Source organism: Monodelphis domestica, chromosome 7 (genome assembly GCF_027887165.1).
Source record: "Monodelphis domestica isolate mMonDom1 chromosome 7, mMonDom1.pri, whole genome shotgun sequence".
In the NCBI taxonomy this organism is placed as follows: Eukaryota; Metazoa; Chordata; class Mammalia; order Didelphimorphia; family Didelphidae; genus Monodelphis; species Monodelphis domestica.
The window spans coordinates 264,396,457-264,419,407 of NC_077233.1; the positions used below are offsets into that span (position 1 = coordinate 264,396,457).

General features: G+C 35.2%; 1 protein-coding gene across 2 annotated transcripts in view; it reads right to left on the reverse strand.

Annotated features, from left to right (window-relative positions):
• Nucleotides 1-22,951, reverse strand: part of RECK (reversion inducing cysteine rich protein with kazal motifs) — a 75,560-nt gene that overhangs the window by 48,815 nt on the left and 3,794 nt on the right. For both annotated transcript variants that reach the window (XM_007497984.3, XM_016423794.2), the window contains exons 2-6: nt 15,756-15,814; nt 8,860-8,934; nt 7,438-7,474; nt 5,550-5,635; nt 706-753 (exon numbers count right to left, since the gene is read on the reverse strand). In XM_007497984.3, the coding sequence (XP_007498046.2) occupies nt 706-753; nt 5,550-5,635; nt 7,438-7,474; nt 8,860-8,934; nt 15,756-15,814 (305 nt within the window). The remainder of the gene's footprint in view (nt 1-705; nt 754-5,549; nt 5,636-7,437; nt 7,475-8,859; nt 8,935-15,755; nt 15,815-22,951) is intronic.

Below are 22,951 nucleotides of genomic sequence, written 5' to 3' on the forward strand. Positions count from 1 at the left end.
CATGAAGGGCAATACTGTTGTCAATGGTTAACAAAACATTCCTCTTTTAAATTTGAAAGTTGTAGGGCAGCCTAGAGAAAAGCTCAACTACACATATCTTGTCAGGTTTGGTCCTTTGCAGAGGCGGTGAATAGCCTATATGATGGGTATCATTTGAAGAGACTAAAAAGATCCATCTCTGAACAGGTCTGAAATTTCATCATAAGAAGATACACTCCCCCTTGTTGTTAAGCATTGTTCTCTCTTCTCTTTTAAGATACAAATTCTTCTAAGACAGATACTATGTTAAATTAATCACACTAATTAGCACCATGGAAATAGGTACAGATCATTTAGGGAAATGGAGTAGAGAGAGATTTGTGGAGGACCTTGGCAAACTTTGCCTATTTAAAAATTCTAATTAGAACTAGGCCATTTTTAAACAAAGAACAAGCTACTTAAAAGAAATTTACTTAGAGATATTTTCAGTTTAAATTAAGTAAGCTGTTCATTACACTTATATATTTCTTACAAAATCAGGCTTAATTAAAAAAATAATTCTAAAATAAGGTACATGAAACTTTTTTGGAAATTAAAGTTTCTAAGAAGAGAAAGGGCAATGTATGTTATTTGTGTAACTAGTTCATTCGGAGATAAAAGGTAATAGTTCTCTAAATTCTAATAGCATTTGAACATTATTTCTAAACTTTAAATCAAAATACATACCTCATACTCTTTTCTGCAAACCTTGGAAATATCATTCTTGGAAGAAGCCTAAAAAGTCAACATATTTTTCATTAATTTGTAGGAAATACTAACGAGTATAAAACAAAACAGAAACATCTTAAAGTCAAAAACATATGACAGCTATGCCATTAATATTAATTGATAAACAAAATATGACAAAAGCTTTTAAATGAATTTGCATTTTATTTGTCATAACAACTATATAATCATAGATAATGTCTAGGTGTATTACTAATTCAGTAGATATGTTTATAGAAATTATTATATTGAGTTATGCTTCCTATTTTTCTGAAGCTAAAGATAAAAATGGCAGTGCTTGGTGTCTACATAATTTTACAGACTCCTTGCAATAACTCCTAAGTTTCCCAGAAGTCCTCAGCCCAATTAGAAAGTTGCTGATTAAAAACTAAAAAGAGCAAAGGCTGAGACCCTCATCCCACAGCTGATAGAACATTAACATTTTAACCCAGCAAAAAAAAAATCTAATTGAACTGCCATCCAGTCCCCATTATTATATATCTTGTCCAAAAGACAGGTTAGCATGTTGAAATTTGGGTATGCTACATTATGATGTACCATAAATCTCAAATCTGGAATACTACAACCATAAAACATCCTTTACAACCAATAAACCTCCTTTACTCCCAATTTATGTGCTGCTGAATGAAGCTAAATAAAATCATAAAACTAAGCTGATTGGGTCCACTAGAAAATTTCTGTTATCTAATATTAATTAGGTCCTCAATGCAGGATAATCCTTTTATTAATCTCTAATTGATTCTCTATTTTACTCCCAACAGAAGCTGTTCTAAAACTTTTTTTCTATCCTCAAGGCTTGCCCCCTCCCCTTGTCCCACCCCCTGGCCCTGTTCTCTTTCATTTGATGTCCTTGCCTTGTACATTACTAGGAATATAGAAATTATGTTATGAGATTCCTTTTCTCCCCCTCCCCTGACATCATTTCCCATTTTGTTCACTCCTCTTTTATTTCAGTCTCTGATGGCCAATCTCCTTTTTCCAAGGCCGGTCACCCTACATGTTTCCCTTCTCCCAGCCCCAACTTGAGGACAACTTGCTTCTTCTTTTTCCCATACTTTTGAATCCCCCCTCCCAATATAAAGCATCTGAAAAATGGACAGCAAGACTGGAAAGGTAGACTGGATATAGGCTGTAAAAGCCTTTAAATGCTAAATGGAGGGGGTTATAGATTATCTAGATGCAACAGGAAGCCCCTAGAGTTTACTGAGTAAAGAAATGACAGACTTGTGCTTTGGGAAAATCACAGTGGCAGCTATGTGGAGAATGGACTGGAGCAGAGAGTGACTCAAAGCAGGAAGATCAATGATGAGGCTGCCGCAAGAGTCCAGGTGAGAGATCAAGAAGTCCTAAACCAGAGTGGTGGTTGTATGAATAGAAAGAAGGAGATGGATGCCAGATATAATGTAAAAATAGAAAAGATGACTAGAAGGACAGATTAAATAAGACTTAGAAGGAAATCTATTTATCAGTCTAATATTCAATCAATTCAAAAATAAAATTTACTAGGGAAAGAAATCTTCACTGACTAAGAATTGCTGGAAAAATTGGATAGTAGTCTGAAGGAAAATAGGGTTGGCCCACCACTTACTATATTCCACAAAAAAATTCCAAATGGATAAATAAATGAGCTCAATGCAATCACAAATTATATTGTGAAGGTAATTACCATAAGTAAGATTTAAGAGCTAGAAAAAAATAAATGGTTATCTTTTTCCCATAAAGGCTATAGATAAGTGATTAAACTTATAGCTTTTACAAAGAGAATATTGTAAAGACTACTTTGGTCCTTTAAAAAATAAAAAATGAGTTTGCACAATTAAATACATGGACCTAGAACAAGAAAAGATACAGGGCAAGGTGAAAAAAAAATCTCTATACAAAGTATCATTGTTAAAAGTTCTGACATCCAAAATCTGTAGGAAATTGACACAAATCTACAAGATTAATAGCTATGTCCTAGTCCATAAATGGTCAAAGAATACCCAGTTCTGAAAAGAAATATAAATGATCACCACTCGTCTTTAATAGAGCTCAAATTATTAATCACTGAAGAAACAGAACCTAAAACAACTCTGAAATACCACCTCATACCCAACAAATTAACAAAGATAGTAAAAGATGTGAAAATTCAGTGTTGGTAGGGATTCAGGAAAGCAAATACATTCACTGCTAACAGAGCTATAGATTCATCTAATCATTTTGGAAAACAATTTGAAATTACACAAAAAAGTATAAAATAAGTTTGTAGGGGGCAGCTGGGTAGCTCAGTGGATTGAGAGTCAGGCCCAGAGACAGGAAGGTCCTGGGTTCAAATGTGGCCTCAAACACTTCCTAGCTGTGTGACCCTGGGCAAGTCACTTAACCCTCATTGCCTAGCCTTTACCACTCTTCTGCCTTAGAATCAATACCCAGTATTGATTCTAAGACAGAAGCTAAGGGCTTTAAAAAAAAATAAGTTTGTATTCCTTGACTAAGCATGCTACAGTTGACTTCATGTCCTAAGTAGGTAACCAAAATAATAATAATAATAATAATAATAATAAAACAACAACAATCCCTCCAGATTGGGAATCTGTATGAATATTCACAGAAATGCCATTTTAACCACCAAAAAATTTGGATAAATTTTACCCTATAATTGAGGAATGGCTAAAGAAATCATGAATTTGATAGAATATTAGTCATTAAGACTATGAAGAATTCAAAGACGTGGGAAAACATGTCTAATTACAAGTATGTAAATGAGGATAATTTAAAAACTTATACATGATGAAGTTTAAGTCTTTGTAATGGTAATTACTCTCAAATGCTGTTAAGATGCACAGAATTAAAAGTTTAAAAAGCACTGGAAATGAGTTTAGTGTTGTGTATGTGTAGATGATAAAAATGATCCTAATTACCATTCTTAATGATAAGGAGTAGTACTAATGAAACAATGAATACAGTATGCCCTCTTACAAAAAACATAATTTGGAATGATAGAATACAAGTCAAATTTACCAATTATAACCCTTGTTTTATGGGGTAAATTCTATTCTGATTAGAAAAAAAGTTATTTGAAATGGATTACAGAGAACAATCCAATAATATGTTGCCTACAAGAAATATACCTAACTTAGAAAGATACTTAATTTGGGAAAATAGATCAATATTTTCTAAATTTTAGCTAACAACAGAAAATCTAGAGTTGAATTATCAGATAAATGTGAATTCAAATTAAAAAACATTACAAGAAATAAACAAGTAAATTATATCATATGTAAAATACTTCTAATAATTGTTAGAATATAAATAAAAGCATGTAAAATGGCATATTAACTAAACTTATAGAAGAAAAATTAAGTAAGCTGCAAAGACAATTAGATAGAATTATCAGTGTTGAATGGGAAATTTTCTTCTTTCTCTCTTCCTCTCTTTCTGCTTATCTTCTGCCTTAGAATTGGTATAAGCTTATTCCAAGGCTGAAGTGGTAAGGGCTAGCCAACTAGGGTTAAGTGACTTGCCCAGGGTTACATGGCTGGGAAATGTGTGAAGCCACATTTAAACACAGGTTCTCCCAAATCCAGGCATGGCACTCTATCTCTTGAACGATCTAGCTGCTCTGAGTCAGAAAATTTTAAACTCCACAAATGAAAACAACAACAAAGCAAATCTGCTAATGGAGTAACAATATATTTTTTAAAGGATAAACAGCAAAGAAAATAGATTTGAAATGGAGTGCCAGAGAAACTGCATTTGATTTTTATTGAGAGAATGAATGTGGAAAGTAGGAAATTTTAAAACATTACATTATTAAAGCATAATACCGTAAAAAATAATCAACAAAATAAAATAAAGTAGATCCACAAGACAAGAGAATCATTTGCTGTTTGAATTAAAGAATAATTTATGTTAAAATAATGACAATACAAATGTAATATACTGAACATATGGGATACAGTCAAAGTAGTATTAGGAAGAATGCTTACATCAATAAAAAGAAAAACTAATGAGTTGTTAGAAAAAAATTCAATTAATAGTTAAATTGGGCAAGCTAAACACTAAAGGCAAACACAAAAACATGAAATTGTTTTGGAGTAAAGTATTAAAATAGAAGATAAAAGAATTAATAATAAAGCATGGAAGGGAGGACAAAAACAAAATACTAATTATTATTGCATTGATCTGTGCAATGCTTAAAATTTTAACTCATTACACTCACATATGAATAATCTGGTTTGAATTAAATAGAAAAATGGTTGGTTGAATAAAGAAGGTATGTATACACATATGAAGATTACCTATTCAACTCTACAAGGCTGCTTAGAAGAAACACAGGATTGAGAAAAGCTTTAAAGATCCTATGTCAGTGTTGGCAAAAGTGTGGCATGCATACCCAGCCAGCCCTGGGGAGCTGCTCCGTTCCCCCTCTTCCCAGTGCCCAAGGATATTTTTTGCATGCCCCACTCCTCTGTTAAGCCACCCAAGGTGAGCACTTCCTCCCTCCCCTCTCTGAGGGCCTGAAGTTGCAGTTTAGGCACCTGAACTTAACCTTCACCAATGCTGTCCTATATGCTACATGAACAGGGGGAACTGAATTACTGCCACACAGATGAACACACAGTGAGACATAAAGCAAAATGTTCAATATGAGCAGTAATAATATTCTTTCTATATTATGTCCCAGAAGCTATGACATGGGAAAGGGGATAAATGGTCTTCACAACCATGACTAAAATGAACTCTCTGCAATGCTTTCTCCAATCAATAAGAATGAAGACTAAAAAAACAAACAATAACTTTACCTGTTTGCATGCCTGTCGACATTCCAAAACAATAGCCAGTTCACAACAGCCTAAGCCAACCCAGCCATCAGACTTCTTAAAAACACCTTTAAGGTAAAATATATATATAAATTTCATTCATTCAAGTAACCACATTATCAATTCTTTCAAATTCAAATGTAGCTGAGACTAGAAATTATCAGTATAGGTATAAACTACTGAAAGATAAACTTGGAAAAGCTCTAAAAATCTAACCTAGCCCCATCTCTTGATTCTTGACTGCCACTCTTTAAGAATAATCATTTAATGGCTATTCTTTTTCTAATTCCTCTACAATTCTCCTTCATTGTTGAGATTTTGATCATTTCTTATTATTAGTTAGTATGCCTCTCAGTTAAAAAGGCAAGAAGAGAAGACAAAACTCAAATTACTCAGTTTTTCAAACTCTTATCTCCTACTATGAGCTCCTATTCCAACACTCACTAAAGCAGTACTACTTTCATCTTCAGCCAGTCTATTAGTACTCTGTACTCCTTTTATGTATTCATTATAGTCTAAGACATGATTTTTTAATTAAAAATTTTTTTATTTTTCAATTATAAAATAACAATTTTCAACATGCATTTTCCAAAATGATAAAATCCAAAATGTCTCCCTCTCTCCTTTCCCTCCTCCTTCCCGGAGATGGAAATTTAATCTAAGTTGTGCATGTATTATAAACTATGAGTTTTTAAAGATTCCTTTAATTACCACAGAACATGGAATGCTAGTACCAAAATGAATCTTAGAGAGCACCAATGTAAAGCTATTAGGACAGAATTAGAGAATGAAAAAAAGAGTAATTATGAAGAGAAATTACTGTACAATTGTAGAAAATTACTCCTGTTCACCTATATTTAAGAAATGCCATAACTATATTTCTGTATAAAACATAGATATCTATGCTAAATTAAAATGACTCCTTATATCAATAAAGTTCAGGAAGTTCATCTGAAATTGTGCATCAATTACTAACATAATCATGCTTTATTTTTAAAGAATCAATTACAATATTATAATCATGAACATTTTTGTTATTTTTTAAAGTGCAATAAATAGTTGGAATAGTTAAATATACAAATAAAACAATCTAACTTCCATAAAAAATCATATGATTCCAGATTTAAAGTTGAAAGGGACCTTAAGAATCATCATCAAGTCCAACCCATCTCCCACCACCCATCTTAAAGATAAGTAAATTGAGACACATTGATGTTATGTGACTTGCCCTCACAAAAAAAGTTAGTAGGATTCAAACTGAGTTAGGATTCAAGCTCAAGTCTTCCTGACTCCAAGTCTTAGTATACTATACCATGCTTTCTGCAAAGAATTTTTGATCTACAGATTTTAGAAATCATCTAACCTAATCCCTTCATTTTTACAGGTGAGGAAATTGAGGCTTAAAATAACATCCCAAAACATATAATAAGTGCAGGATCAGGACTCATAACTCTATCTCCTGAATACAGTATTTCCCCCATGTTCAATGTTCTTGCTAAGAATTGTTTTTGCCTAAATTTGCTCAATATTATTTTAAATTTGTTATATTCATTATATCTTGAGAGTAGATAAAGACAGGGAAACCAAGAAGGGGCAAATACTTGAGCAGTACCACATCTCTAGAACTCTTTTGTGTGTAATTGAACATTATGTGTTTTTTTTACATCATATTGTAAATGACACAAGAATCAATTTAGGTAATAAGCTTCTTGAGAACCTTGAATTATCAGCATGTAGGAGATACTTAATAAATGTTTAAGTAATTGTGCACCCTTTACTTCCAAATGATTCTATGGCCACTCAGTAAAAAATACATTAATAATAATTATATGAATACAGAGTAAAATAAAGTGCTAAAACTTATTTTTACCTGGTAAAGAAGAGTTCATACAATTCCAAACATCAACCTAAAAGTATATTATATACAAGAAAGATTAATGTCTTTTTGAATAATATATAATTTTGAAAAATATCTAACAGATAATACCAATTTAATTATGTATGTGTCAATACATTAACATTGCAGAACTATACTCATACCTGATTGAAACAATAGTTATTCTGATTGTACTTATATATAAAAACCTTTCTAAAAGTCAGAAAAAAAAAACATTGGCCTAGTTTGTCTATTGCAAAATGAAACAATAGAAATTAAAAACTCTTTGAGCATCACAAAAGCACAAAAATGAAATAGAAAATGTCAACTGTTACATGACCAATTTAGCATATAATGTAAGATTCCATGTCTGGAGAGGCTCTCCTAAGTAGGCAATGGGATTCCTTGGCCTGTACCTGTACTGACCAAACCCTTAGAACAGTGATGATGAACTTTTTAGAGGCCGAGTGCCCAAATTGTACCCTCATGCTGCATATGAGCTGCTACCTTACCCCAGACAGAGGAGGGAGGAAGCACTCCTAATGGGCTGCTGGGCCAAGGGGCGGGACACGTGAGAAATGTCCTCAGGCACGTGGAGAGGGGGGAAGGGAGCAGCCCCCTCTGGTACACGTGCCATAGGTTCACCAACATGGCCTTAGAATAATGAAGTACCTAAAGCTAGCTGAAGTTTCAAGGCCAAGGCTGAGAAAGGACAAATCACAAACTATCTCCCCATGACAAGTGGGAAAATAAGAGAAAGAGGGGCTATAAGAGATATATATTAACTTTAACCCATTAAATCTTTCCAGATATTAACTCTGAGACAAAAGGTTAAACTTTCAGTCCCTAGTTATGATATCTGTGAGTCAGGAGTAAGGTTAGAGTGAATACACTGGTGGGCCAATTCCCTTTATTGATACAGATCAGCAACCTTTCTGTACCTTATAGTCTTAAAGAATTGCCTGGAAGAATTAAGAAGTTATGTAATTTGCCCATAGTTACAACTTTAGCATTTGTCTGAAGCAGGATTTGAACTCTGGTCTCTCTGACTATGGGTCAGTCCTCTGTTGACTCTAAGTTGCTTCTCCATGATTATTCTATTTTTCACAAAATTCTTCAAAATATAATGGAATATAGTGAAAAACTACCAAATTCCATTAAAATTTCAGTTAAAAATTCTATCATATTTGTAATTTAAATGTGATTTTAGAAACAAATCACTGGAAACTATGAAATAATTTCTCACCAAGCAATTTATATAGAAACTTTTCACATCACAAAGTTAAATCTAACATTTTACTCATAACACAAACCCTAAGCATATTAAATAATTTAATCTAAAAATGCTTCAGTTTGTTAAAAAAAAATAAACACATACCCAGCTACCATAGTTTTAAGTTTAAAAAAAAGACCTACCATTGATTCTGGGCAATAGCCTGGTGCTCTCTGTAAAAGGTGTCTTAGACGGGATTCACTTTTTGAGGATAAAATCTATTTGAGAAAAAAATATCAATGACACAAAAAAAGTTTGAAAAAAATACAACACAAATTTTTTGAGTTATCAGTCATCTAAAATTTTTTTCTATGTTCAAGTGCTATGCTAAAAACCTTTATCCACCTTGCAAATGTAGCTGCTAAACTAATTTTTAAACACTGTGCAATCTTTAGTTAGGAAATAACAAGATACTGCTTTTTTTTTTAAACCCTTACCTTCTGTCTTGGAATCAATACTGTTTATTGGTTCCAAGGCAAAAGAGCAATAAGGGCTAGGCATTGGGGGCTTGCCCAGGATCACATAACAAGGAAGTTTCTAAGGCCAGATGTGAACCCAGCACCTCCCATCAAGAGACCTGGCTCTCAATCTACTGAGCCACCCTCACTGCCCCCACAACACTGTTTTATGATCTTAAGGGTAGAAGAGCTGAGTATCATAATGAAAAGGCTTGACTATCTTCTTAAAACAACAGCATCCTATCTGGTTCTATTAAATTATCTTCAAACAAATGAATTTAACAAAAGGAAAAAAAACCCTCTGCCTTCAAATTAAGAGGAAATTATTTTAGGCTAATCTAAATAGCAATTAATTCTTCTTTTTCAAAGGAAACTTCAAGAATTAATAGAAGAAAAGAAACAAACATTACAAAAGATGACTTGTCTATACAGAAAGGATGTTTCAGATTCAGAGGAATTGGTTTACTTCCTTTCAATTAAGATGGATCTGTGCTATGCTGTAATATATATTAGATTTCCTTCAATGGTGCAAATCATGTGCCTGTGCTACTCAATCTGTACAACTCTCATACATATCCTCTTGTTAGTTTGCCACAGAGAGTCCACCCAAAATACTTGCTTTTTTTTTTTGCTATTGAGAGTATATCAATGGAGTATGTGTTCTGTCCTTTGGCTCACCCTTACTTCCTCTCCATGTGATGTAATTGGCTTATTTTTTCCAGTCATATATTTGCTTCATAATAATAACCAATGTTTCAATATATAAAAACATAATAATAACCCATTTACAGATGTGGAAACCTAGGCAGTAAAGTGATGTGACTTGCTTGAGGTAGAATAGCTAGTGTGTGAGGTAGGATCTGAACTAAGTCTTTCCTACCTCCAAATAATATACCCTTTTTAATTTTGTTTCTCATAATCCAATAGTCTGTCTCCATATACCAAATGCCTCTCCATTTCTTTTTTTAGGTTATCCTTTATTTCAGTTCTGGGTACATTATACCATGTTTTTTAGGATACATCTTCATTGGAAGATTGTAATAAAAAAAAAGATTGGCTTTTGTTTCAGGGAGAAATTTGGGGTAATTATAAAAATAATAAGAACTTGGGGTAATTTCCCAAAATCAATCCAGTCTACATTCTTCCTCTTATTCTATTATGAGCAATTCATTGCCTATTTCAAATGATTGCCCAAAATGCATATAAAAACGGGCAAGGATTATATTCAATTGTTTATCATCATCTGGACAATAATCATTCCTCTTCTACTTATTCTTTCTGTGTAGAGAGGTAAGCCAAACTCTTTAGGATAATTAGGATATAGATCTCATAGAGGAGGCTCTGCAGTGTTCTGGAGCTTGGTGCCAGTAGTCCTCACTATTCCTCAACCTAGATTGTGTCCATGATCTCCCCAACAATGAAAGTAGACATCTCTGACAAGCACATAATTCTTATTTTAAGCCTTACTGATCAGAGCAGGTGGTTCTTTCTGAAAGTCTAATGACTATAACTTCCTCTTTCTTTTTTTCTCTGTGCCTCTCCCTTCCTATACTTATCCTGTCCCCACTATGACCTCTAGTCACTCTGCTTTTCTTGTTTTCCCAGGCATCACATCTGCCCTGGCCTCATTTTCCTTCCTCCAACAGCCAGACCCTTTAATTAACTGTGTTCAACTTCCTTGCTCCATTGTCTTACTACTGTTCATCTCTTCCCAAACATCAGCTCTGAATGACTATATCTGCTTTCTCCATTCCTGCTCAGACACTATGGAAAACAGCTAAAAGTCACACAAAAGGGTTGACAAGATCTACTTAAAGTGTGATATCCAATCTCAGAGCTAGGTCTTCACAACTGTATGCCAATTCCTTACTCTTCTCTGACAGAATCTCCAACACACTCTCTATTACAACTATCCAAACTTTCTCTATTCTTAAGCTACCTACACATGACACAATCCCTTTTCTCTTCCCTCTCAGCAAAGGACCTCACTTTATATTTCACTTTTAAAAAATGTGGTCCTATGTCTCTCCTCCCTAGTTGCATATTTCAAATCGCTTCAACATACATGCCTAAAAAACCTTTTGTCTGAACCTAGGTGGTACCCATCAAACTATCACCCTACGTATCCCCTTCCTTTCAAAGCAGAATTCTTTAAAAAGCTGCATACAATCATTTCCTCCACTTCCTCTCTTCTTACTTTACCACCACTTGCAGTTTGGCTTCCATCCCACTTTTGAGGGCTACTGAATATATCTTTATTATAAAAACCAACAGTCACTTCTCAGCCTTCATTCTCATTAACATTAACTATCCCCTTATTTTCTGGAGAATCTCTTGTCTGTGGGTTTTTCTGTTGTCACTGGTTTCAAAAATGAAAAGTTCACCACCGTATAGCACTGCCTCTTTCTATGTGATTTACACCTTTCAGCCTCATTTGCAGGATCACTATTCATATCCTATTGCCTATGCATGAGTGTACCACAGGACCCTGTTTTAGGCACTCTCCTCTATCCAATCAACAAGTGTTTATTTTGTGCCTATTATCTGACAAGTACTACTGAACTAGGTATTGGGGATATAAAGATAAAAACCAAACCATCCTTCATCTCAAGTCACTGACATTCTGTTGGGAGAAACAAGAAATACATATATCAGTACATAAACAAAATAGAGAAAAAGTAACTGTTGGCAGCTGAGGGGATTTTTAGAAAAGTTCTTATGCAGAGGGTGTCAAGGTGGAAAACTAGAAATCCCCATTTTATTTAGTTGGGAGGTAGAAACCCCAGGTTTTGACCTTGTCACAGGAGAGTTTTCCCCCTACGGGAACATCCTACTTCACCACCCGTCTCAGGATAACAGTAATCAATCCACTTCAGGTGGGAGCTAATCCCAAGCCGAAGTCGAGTAACATTTTGGTGCAGTAGGTCTCGCAAGCTGAAGGTCCTGAGTTCGATCCTCAGAAGATGGATGTGATATACTGGGAAAGGCTTCTGGAGACAAAGAGTCACTCGATTTGGGCTTGGGATTAGCTCCCACCTGAAGTGGATTGTCTATTGTTAGCCTGAGACCACCAGTGAAGTAGGACCTTCCCTTAGGGGGAAAAGTCTCCTGTAACTGGGTCAAAACCTGCGGTTTCTACCTTCCAACTAAATAAAATGGGGATTTCTAGTTTCCTAAGGGTGACATCTGAATGAGTCAAATAAACTTTATTCCTGTTCCTGCTCTGCTTCTGACTCTTTGGACTTTGCCATTATGCCTCAGATGCCTTCACTCTGGAACATCCCTCCAACCTTGTGATTCCCTTTTCCAATTGTAAGTTCACCTGAAACCTCCATTTTGGGAAGGGGCCCACATCAGCCATCTCCCTCCTCTGCCTGCTCTGTTTCTCTGGTGCCTTCACCCCCTTCCCCTCACTCCCCCCAACTTTTCAGCTAGCCTTTATGTTTTGTCTTTCCTCATTTAAATGAAAACTCCTAGAGAGCAGGCACTGTTTTTCTTTTTGCTTGTATTTATGTAGTGCCTACAACAAAAGCAGCCTTTGGCCAATGATGACTAAATTTGGCCAAGGATTCCAAGAGGCAGAGGATTCAAGGAGGAGAGAAGGCATTACAGACAAGAGGGACAGTCAGCATAGAAGCCTGCAAATCAAAGATGCAGTGTTATGTATGAAGAACACAGAAAGCTAGCTCTTTGAAGAGAGTACAACAGAGTGTATGAAAGGAAGTATTATATGATGGGCTAGAAATACAAGTTGAGGCAAGGTTGTAATAAACTTAAAATATCAGAGTTTATATTTATCATTGAAGTAATAGGGCTCTATTGGAGTTTTTATGTAGGAAGAGTGATTCGATGAGACTTTAGTGAGATCACTAAGGTTATTACAATAGTTCAGGTAACAGGTGAAAATGACCTAACTTTGGTGGTGGTTGTGAGTAGAGAAAGGGATGGATGTGAAAGATGTTGTAGAGCTAGAAATGAGAACTGAATGAATATGTGGGGCGAGGGAGATGAAGAGTCAAAGATAATACCAGGACTGGGAATTTGGATGACCAGAAGGAATTCTGTCCTCAACAAAAATAGAGAAGTAAAAGGGGAAAGGGAAAGAAAATGAGTTGTTTAAGATATGCTAAGTGTGAAATACCTATAATTTGAAATGTCTAATAAGTATTTGGAGATTTAGAGCTAGTGCTCCAAAGACAGATTAGGCTAGATATTTAGAGGTGGAAGTCGTTTACAAACAAATGATTGAATCCACAGGAGTTGAATAGATCAATAAGTGAAAGTATATTTAGAGTTAAGAAAATGGGGGGAAGCTGGGTAGTTCAGTGGATTGAGAGCCAGGCCTAGAGATGGGATATTCTGGGCTCAAATCTGGTCTCAGACACTTCCCAGCTGTGTGACCCTGGGCAAGTCACTTGACCCCCATTGCCAATACCCAATATTGATTCCAAGACGGAAGGTAAGGGTTTTAATTTAAAAAAAGAAAGAAAGAAAGAAAAGGGACAGAAGAACAGAACCAGGTACACCTACAGTAGGCACATATGAATGATGGAGACTGAAGAGTGGTCAGACAGGAAGGAAGAGAACCAAGCCATGTCACAAAATCCCAGAGAAGAATGATGGAGAGACAAGCAGGTGGTCAACAATGTTAAATGCTACAAAAAGGTGGGTAAGGATGAAGGTTGAGAAAAGAACATCGGATTTGGCAGAAGATCACTAGTAATTCTGAAGAGATATTTCAGTTGAGTAGTTGGTCAGAACACCAAAAGGTTTAGGAGTGAGAGAGAAAAGAGAAAATAGAGGCAATATAGACAGCTTTTTCTAGGTATTTGGTTGAAAAGGGGAGGAGATGTATAGAAAGACAAATAGAGGGGAAGATTATTGTTTAGATGGGGCTTTTTAAGTATGAGAGACTTCCAAGCATATTTGTAGGGAGTAAGGAAGGAACTGGTACATATAGTTTGGTCATCTTTTGGGGATATCATCAGTCCCTTTAGATTCAACTATAATCTATATACAGGTAATTTTAAAAATGACCTATCTAGAATTTATCTTTCTCTCTTGAGTTTCGACCTTCTAATTTCCCTATTTATAATGGCACCATCATTCTTCTAGTTACCCAGGTTTGCAAACTAGAAGTCATCCTCAACATGTCATTCTCATTCTCCATATCCAATCAGTTTCCAAGCCCTGTTAATATTGCTTTCTTCAGTATCTTTCACATCAGTTTGTTTTTCTCCACTCACACAACTATGCTAATCCATATTTTCATCACTTTTCACCTAGATTACTGCAATGACCTCCTAAAGTATCTCCTATATACAGCCTCCTTCTTGCCTGTCCATTGCCCACAGAGCTGCCAAACTGATTTTCCTTCAATTAAGGTCTGACCATATTGCTTTCTATTCAAGATACTTCAGAGGTTCTTCCCTATTGCCTCTAAGAAAAGTATAAATTTTCTCCTTGATATTTAAAGCCCTTTACAATCTGGTTCAAGCCTATCCCAAGCTGATTATATAATATTCTACCTCCCATATTCTACAATTGAGTCAAACTGGCCTACTGACTATTTCCTAAACAAGACATTCCATCTTCTGCTTAAATATATTTTTAGCCACCATGCCTGGGATGTTCTCTTTTTTTGCTTCTGCCTCTTTGAACCACCCAGCTCCCTTAAATCTTAGGCTAAGTAATGCCTTCCAATTCCCCTAGTTGTTAGTGTCCTATCCCTCCAAAATTACTTTGTTTATATAATGTGTACTAGAGGTATCAACCTTGTAGCCTGGGCTGCCACAAAACCAAGTGTGGCTGAAATGTAATTGAAAATGATTAACAAAAAAATGCAATGTCACATATATAATGCTATTTTGTTGTTTTCTAAGTCAATATTTATCCTGCAAGGATCCATTTCCATTTGAGTTTGATACCATTAGCATACAGAGAAGCAGCACAGTGGGTCACTTGACACGATGGCCCTTCAAATATCTCTACACAGTTATAATGTCCTATTTCTCTGATTCTCTTTTCCACACTAAACATTCCAAAATCCTCCACTCAATCCTCACATGACATAAACTCAAGGTCTTTGGTATCCTGGTTGCCCTTCTCTGAACATTCTCCAATTTATTAATTAAATTAATAAACTATGGCAACCAGAACCAAAACATGGCACTCTGGACAAAGTCTGATGAAGACAAAATACGGTGGAATGATCACCAATCTATTCCTGAAATAGGCAACCCAAGATCACATTAGTTTTTTTGGCTACCACATCCCAATGCTGACTTAGACAGCTTGCAGTACACTGAAACTCCCAGATCTTTTTCAGAATTGCTATCTAACTGTACCTCTCCAATCTATATTTCTGGAGTTGATTTTTATGTATCTAACCCAGAGCATAACCTTGCAATACCTTAGTAGACTACAATTCATAAATTTCTAAGCCCTTTATTCCCAGATCCCCCACAAAAAATTTCTTTTTCTATTTAGCTAAGCTTATTCTTAGACAATAGACATACAGTCCATCACTGGGCCAGGCTTTAAAACCTTATATAATCTTTACAAGTGTTATACAAGCTTACCTGTTCACAAACATCACGACACATTAGGTTATCTTTTGCATGATAACAACATAACGCACCTAGGGAAGAAAAAAAAAAGAATTCTCATTCTTCCAAACTGTTAAAGAACTAAACATATCCCGTACATCTACAAAAAATACCCTACTTTGAATTGGAACACCAAAATTTCCATTTTTTAAAAAAACCCTTAACTTCCATCTTGGAATCAATATTGGGTATTGGTTCCAAGGCAGAAGAGTGGTCAGGGCTAGGCAATGGGGGTGAAGTGACTTGCCCAGGGTCACACAGCTGGGAAGTGTCTGAGGCCAGATTTGAACCTCCAGGTTCAAAAAACCTCCCATCTCTAGGCCTGGCTCTCAATCCAAAATTTCCGGTTTTTAAAGTGGCAATTTCTCAGTTATAGTAAAATTCATAAAGACTGACACAGTTTTCAGTTCTCTGAACATCATGGTCTTCCTTTAGCTCATCAATGCACTTCATAAAATGTGTTAACCAGAAATGAACACAACACAGCAGCTATGATGGGAGCAAAGGACTACAGGGCTATTATCTTTGTTTGGATATTACAAGTCTTTTAATGCAGCCTAAGATGAATCTGAAATGAAAATAATATAAAACTATAAAATGACAGTGATGTTAGATGACAAGAAGAAAGTATATTTAAAGAACAAAGAAGATTATATAAAGGTTTTTGGAAGAATTAAAGTAAAGAATCTTTGAAGTGAAATTTTACTATACTGTAACCATTTTGATATATTTTTATATTTTCTATAATGCCTTTCCAAACTGCATGCTACTTAGTATCTCTGCCTCTTTCCTCATTAAAATAGAAATAATGTATACTTCCTAAAGGTGTTAAACTAAATAAGAAACAATATATCACCTACCCCAAATTAACTAAGTACCAAAGAAATCAAAAAGCATAATCAGATCTGTAAGATTCTCTGTATCTAAAGGACAGAATCTGTAAACATCCACATGGTTTTGAGTTGTCCTGAAAAAGTTAACACACTGAGACCTTTTAATGATGATTCATAAAATCATAAAATTTCAGAGGTAAAAGAATCTCAGAAGTCAATTAGTATAACATGAAACAAGATTTTTTTAATATGACATCCTAAGAAATGGTCATTCAGATTCCCCTTGAAAAACCCAAGCAACAGGAAACTAGTTGGCCTTTGAAAACAATCCAATACACCTTTGTCCTTCTCTAGTTGTTACGAATTTTTCTTTATATTGAGCCAAAATTCATCTCCCTGAAAGTTTTATCTGGGGGCCTTAAATCTGCCCAGCAGTACAAGATTAATCTTTCTTCTACACGACAGATCTTCTAAAATTGAAAATAGCTAGGTCTTTTCCAAGAAAAGCATCCTCAATTCCTTCAAACGTTTCTTAAAATGGCATGTAGTTCTTAAAATATCATACCCTAGTACTTAAGATAATACTCTGGAAATGATCTAATGGTTACTATATAACTTACCTTCATTCTAGACACATTAACTTTTTTTGACTACCACTATCACTTCCAACTATTGCACAACAAACCTGGAAATGCCAGAACATGAAGAATAAAGTTGAAAGACTTATAAAACACTTTTAACACCTCAAGAAAAATAAAACTACCAATCCGCTATGTAAGTTCCAGGTAGAGTACAATGACTTCATCTGGCTCCAGTAGCAGCTAGGATGGTAGAGAAGCAAGAAGAAATACAATGAGCTATGCCTCCCTTCCCAAACTCACCTAGATCTAGAAAACCCACTAGACCAAATCCTGACTGGGAAATCTAAGAGGAAAAAAATCACACAAAGTAATTTTTCCAAACCAAGTTAACACAGGAAGATCTACAAAGAAATCTATAGATAATGAGGACAGGATCTGGCAAGGAGTTAATCACAGAAAATTCTAGAACAAGGTGAGGTTGTGTACCAGTACAAAAAGGAAGGAAACATGCATTTATTAAGGACCTATCATATGCCAGGCACTGTGTTAAGCACTGTAAAAATTATCTCACATGACTCTCCTAACAACCTTGGGAAATAAATGCTATTATTTTAGAGTTGAGGAAATTGAGGCAGACAGGGGTTAAATATCTTGCCAGGATCATATAGCTAATAAATGTCTATGGCCATATTTGAAGTCAGGTCTTCCTGACTCTAGACCAGTTTTCTATCTATGCACTGGCCAGATATCCCAGATCCTGGGTTCCATATTCAAGTATAAAGGAGACTAAACTTGTGCAGCTGCAAAGTGGCCTCTCTGTCACTCACTATCCAGTTCAGTCACAGATCTGGGACAGAATGGGGAGAAGATCTACACCTAAGAGTTGTATGCCAGGGTGAGGCCTTAGGTTGACCAAGAACTATGAAGTTCAGAAGAAGCAGCTATATGGCTTGGACCCCAGGAGCAATATAGGGTCTCCATTACAGCTTCCAGTCCACTGTCAAGCCTGCAGAAGACTAACCAGAGAAAGAATCCCAGACCAAGGAGTCCTTGAGTTGTCACTTTGAATCAGCGGAGTTTTCAGCTAACTAATAGTGAATCCAGTAAGAATCTCCTGAAGTTCCAAATGAGTTAAACCCTCAGGCCAGTGGCTCAGATCAGGAGAGCAGCAATCAGACTTTGCCTTGAATTAAGCCATTTCAGAAGCACATTAAGTACAGAGGCTCACAACCTGAACTGTTCCAAGATCTTGAAATAATAGAAAACTCAAAACAGCAGCAGGACCATTCCAGATATTCTCTCCAAAAATATGTAAAGCTTGATCCTAATATAAAGTCAAAAGTCAAGAAGTAGGCTAGAAGACTATGCAAAAATGAAAAAAAAAATGGCCACCATAAAAATCTGTCTTAGGGACATTCAAGACATAACCCCACCCCACTCCCCAAATAACCTCCAAGATATCTAGTCTCCAAAAAAAACACACCATGAGCACACAAGAATTCCTGGAAGAGATAAGGCAAAAGTTAACAAAAAATGTTTTTATAAATGAAATAAGAATGTGGGGGCAAAAAGGAGTTGGAAAAGAAATGAAAGCTATGGAAGAAAGAACTGGAAAGAGATTTAAAACTTGGCATCTTGCTCAAGCAACAAACTCCCTGAAAATCCTCAACAGGACCACCTTTATAAGCCAATAACTCCATAAGACAAGAAGGGATATTTTAAAATGAAGTCAAAAGACTGAAAAAAATCCCCCCCCCCCCCGGGAAGAAAATGTAAGGTACCTCATAGTCAAATCTCTCCCCCTCCAAAACTGTATTGAAAAAAAAAAACAGATTGAGGATATCATTTAAGATTTGGACTGCCTGAAAATCATGACCAAAAAAAGAGAAATCATTTTCTAAGAAGTCATAAAGGAAAACTGCCTAGATCTTTTTAAGTCAAAGAGCAAAGAAGAGATAGAAAAAATCCACTGGTCACCTCTGGAAAAAAACTCCTGAAATGAAAACTTCCACAACAAACAATGAAGTCAATAATCCAGAACTTCCAAGTTAAAAAAAAATTATAATAATGCAAAGAGCCAGAAAGAAAAAGTTCAAGTACTAAGTCATGAACATACCAGGATTTAGCATACACTCTAAATAAGTATAGAGCTTGGAATACTATATTCCAGAACAGAAAGAACAAAGACTTAAAACTAAGCAAAACTGAATATAATTCTACAGGAAGAAAAAAGGATTTTTAATGAAAACTGAGGGCCTCTAAGAATTTCTGATGGAAAGACAGAACTGAACAGAAACTTTGGAGTATAAACCCAGGAGTCAAGATAAATATAAAAAGGGTAAAACATGAATAATCATTCACAAGGGACTAATGGATAAATTGTTCATATTCTACTATAGGGAGATAGCACATTTTTGAGCCCCTATGAACCCTATCATTGGGATCTAATTAGAAAGAAAACCTGGGAGTGGCCGTTATGTCTTAATGATCTGAAGAGAAAGGGAGAGAGAGAGAAGAATATCTTAGGTGGGGAGAGAAGGAAGAGAGGAAGGTTAGGGAAAATTATTTTATAGAATCAGGATGTACAAGTAGAAATGTATTTAAAGAAGGAGGAAAGGGTTGGGGGAGGGGGGAATGGTTGACACCTCAATCTCATCTCACCTGACCTGGCCAACAAAGAAAAAAATATAAATATGCATACACATATACATACACACAGGGTACAGGGAAACAAAAGAGAAAGGGGGGAAAGGGAAAGAGAAAATAAAGGGGAGGGGAAATAAGTGAAGGATTGATCATAATCCATAAAGATGTACATAAATATTTATAGCTCTTCAAGGTTGCAAAGAATAGAAATCTGAGGAGGTATCTATCATTTGGATAAAAACTGAATAAATTATGGTATATAAATGTGACAGAATACTACTTACTATGCTGTAATAAATGATGATGAGAATAGTTTTGGAGAAACCAGGGAAGATTGTGAATTGAGGAAAATTAAAGTTAGCAGAACCAAGAGAATTTTAAAACAACAATATTGTAAAGATAAGTAAGTTTGAAAGAATTAAGAACTCTTTTATCAGCATAGTAACCAACTATAACTCCAGGGGTTTCATGATGAATATATTACCCACCTCCTGATAGAGAGATGAAGTGCAAAATGAGGAATAAGTTTTTTTTGGGGGGGAGGAACATGTCAACATGAGAACTTATTTTGCTTGACTGCAAGTTTGAATAGGGGCTTGTTTTTCTTTCTCAATGAGGGGTGGATCTTTACTAACTAAAAAATAAAAATTAGTTTTAAAAAGGTATAAGGAACAAGAAGAAAACAAAAGGAATGAAAAAAATTTTAACAGATATTTAGTTCCAGCGACAGCTTGTGTCTGATGTCAAAGACTGTTAACAATAGGTTCAACATCACAAGATAAATTATTTAGTCACGTAAAATCATGCAGCAACAACTTTTAAAATATCCTTTTATATTCCATTGTTTCCCTTTGCTTCTTTGTGACAGTATCAGAGATGTAGAAAAAGAAGCAGAGAAATACAATTAACTTTTCCTCTAGAAACAAATTTGCTACTCAATACAAGATTCTTGTCTAATGACTGAGTTGACATTCTTCTGAGAGTAAGCCTTAACAATCATTCTCTAAAGTTGGAAGGAACCGCAGAGGTTATCTAGTCCAAATTCCTCATTTTAGAGATAGATTCTTATTATAAAACCAGCTAATTACACCTTGGAATTATCTTACATAAATTACAGCTAAAAGACACAGGTTCTTCTTGGAGATACAAATGAAGGAGTAATGGAATCCAAAGGTAGGCTATTACCTTCTATCTAGTGATAGCCAAACTATCCCAACTAACCCAAACAAATCCCAACTAAAGAAAGTGAAGTAGTCATCTAGTCTCTACTTGAAACCCTCCAAGAAAGGGGAACCAACGACCTCTGGAGCTTATTTCACTTATAGATGGTTCTAAGTCGATAGACATGTTTTTTCCCTGACCTCAAACCCAAAGTTTCCAATTTCTAACTAATATTCCCATTTCTACCCATTGGGGTCAAAGAGAACAAGTCTAATTCCTCTTCAATGTGATATCTTAAATCTCTTGAAGGCAGCTATCATGTTTGCCCAAACCTCTACTCCAAATCTTTTCTTCTTCTCTAACCATCTCTCAGTTTCTTCAAATGATTTTCATAGGGCATAGATTTAAGGAACTTTCACTACCCTAGTTTGCCCTTCCTTGAATGCTTTCCAGTTTATTCACATGCTTCATAAATTCCTGTATCCAAAGCTGAACCAAATACTCCAAAGAGGATGGGAGGCTCTTTCTGAATAATAAGGATAACCTACCAAGTTGGAAACTGTGCCTTTGTATAGTTAGAAATTTTTGAACCCCTAAACAAAACTACATTACCTAAAGTTCTTTTCTGTATTGCTAGAATCCTTTTTCCTTTTCCTGTGTCCCCACATTTTGTGTGATTGTATTTAATTAGCTGTAACTACTCCCTCTTCCTCTTTTGAACCTGTGATCAGGCTGAAGTCAGGCAGTTCTTATGCTTTAGTTATTATTAATAAAACTTTATAAAATACAATATTTAGTTATTGATTATAATTTTAAAATGCACACCTTTTAATAAAGCACATGATAGCATGAGTTCTTTGGGTTGTCAGATATTGATCCTCTAATCCATTAAACCATCTAGACCATTTAACAACTACAAAGTGTATGAGATAGGATGATTTTCTCATTCTTTAAATATAAAGCTGGGTTATAGATTATGTCATTATGAGCCCAAAGATAACGGGAAATAGGAAATATCTGGTCATTTCAGACCATGTTGTTGTGTTCTTGATGTTTAGAAACAAAAAGATAACTGATTAACATGTTAAGATAATAATTAAAATTATTACTATAGCTAACATTTATATAGTACCTATTATGTGCCACTTTACAAATATTATCTCATTTGAACTTTAAAACAACCCTGTGAGATAGGTGCTATGAAATCACCCCCATTTTACTAATGAGGAAACTGAGAAAAAAAAAGGTTAAGAGGAGACAAAGAAAGTTCTTGCCATCAAAGCCCTTGGTACTGTAAAATGGTTCAACATCAGAAATAATATGATTTTGTCAATGAAAATCACATTAAAGACAATCATTCCCTGTCTGCTTTGCCACTGCACCCTTAGGACCATGACACCTTTCTGAGCTAAAACCTTTCATATGTGATATCTTCCTTATGTTAGAATAAATTTCTGGAGTGTAGAACTCTCTTGCTTTTTTGTTTGTATCTTTAGCTACTGACATACTGCTCTGTACAAATAAGTGCTTCATAAATGTTTTATTCATATATCTTTATTCAAGGGGAATTTCTTATTCCAATGAAACGAAAGGTCCTGTCAATTCAGGTAAAAGTTAATGAAGGCCTGAACTGGAGTGACTGTTTAAGTAGAAAGACACAGACAAATGGTAAGAGATATTGTGGAGATTAGACAACAAAATTTATTGACCAATTAGCTATGTGGAAGTGTGTTTATGTGTGTGGGGAAGTGGGTTGAGAGGGAAGAGTTGAGGATGACTTTAAGGTTGCATATCCTCAGAACTTGTAAAACTGGTATTGGTCCCAACAGAAATAACCCAAGTCTGAAGAAGAGAGAAGTTTAAAGGAGTAACGAATTCTACTAGGGACATGTTGGGTTTGAGATACTAATGTTGTAGTTATTGATGTGGGACTGGGACTTGGGACAGA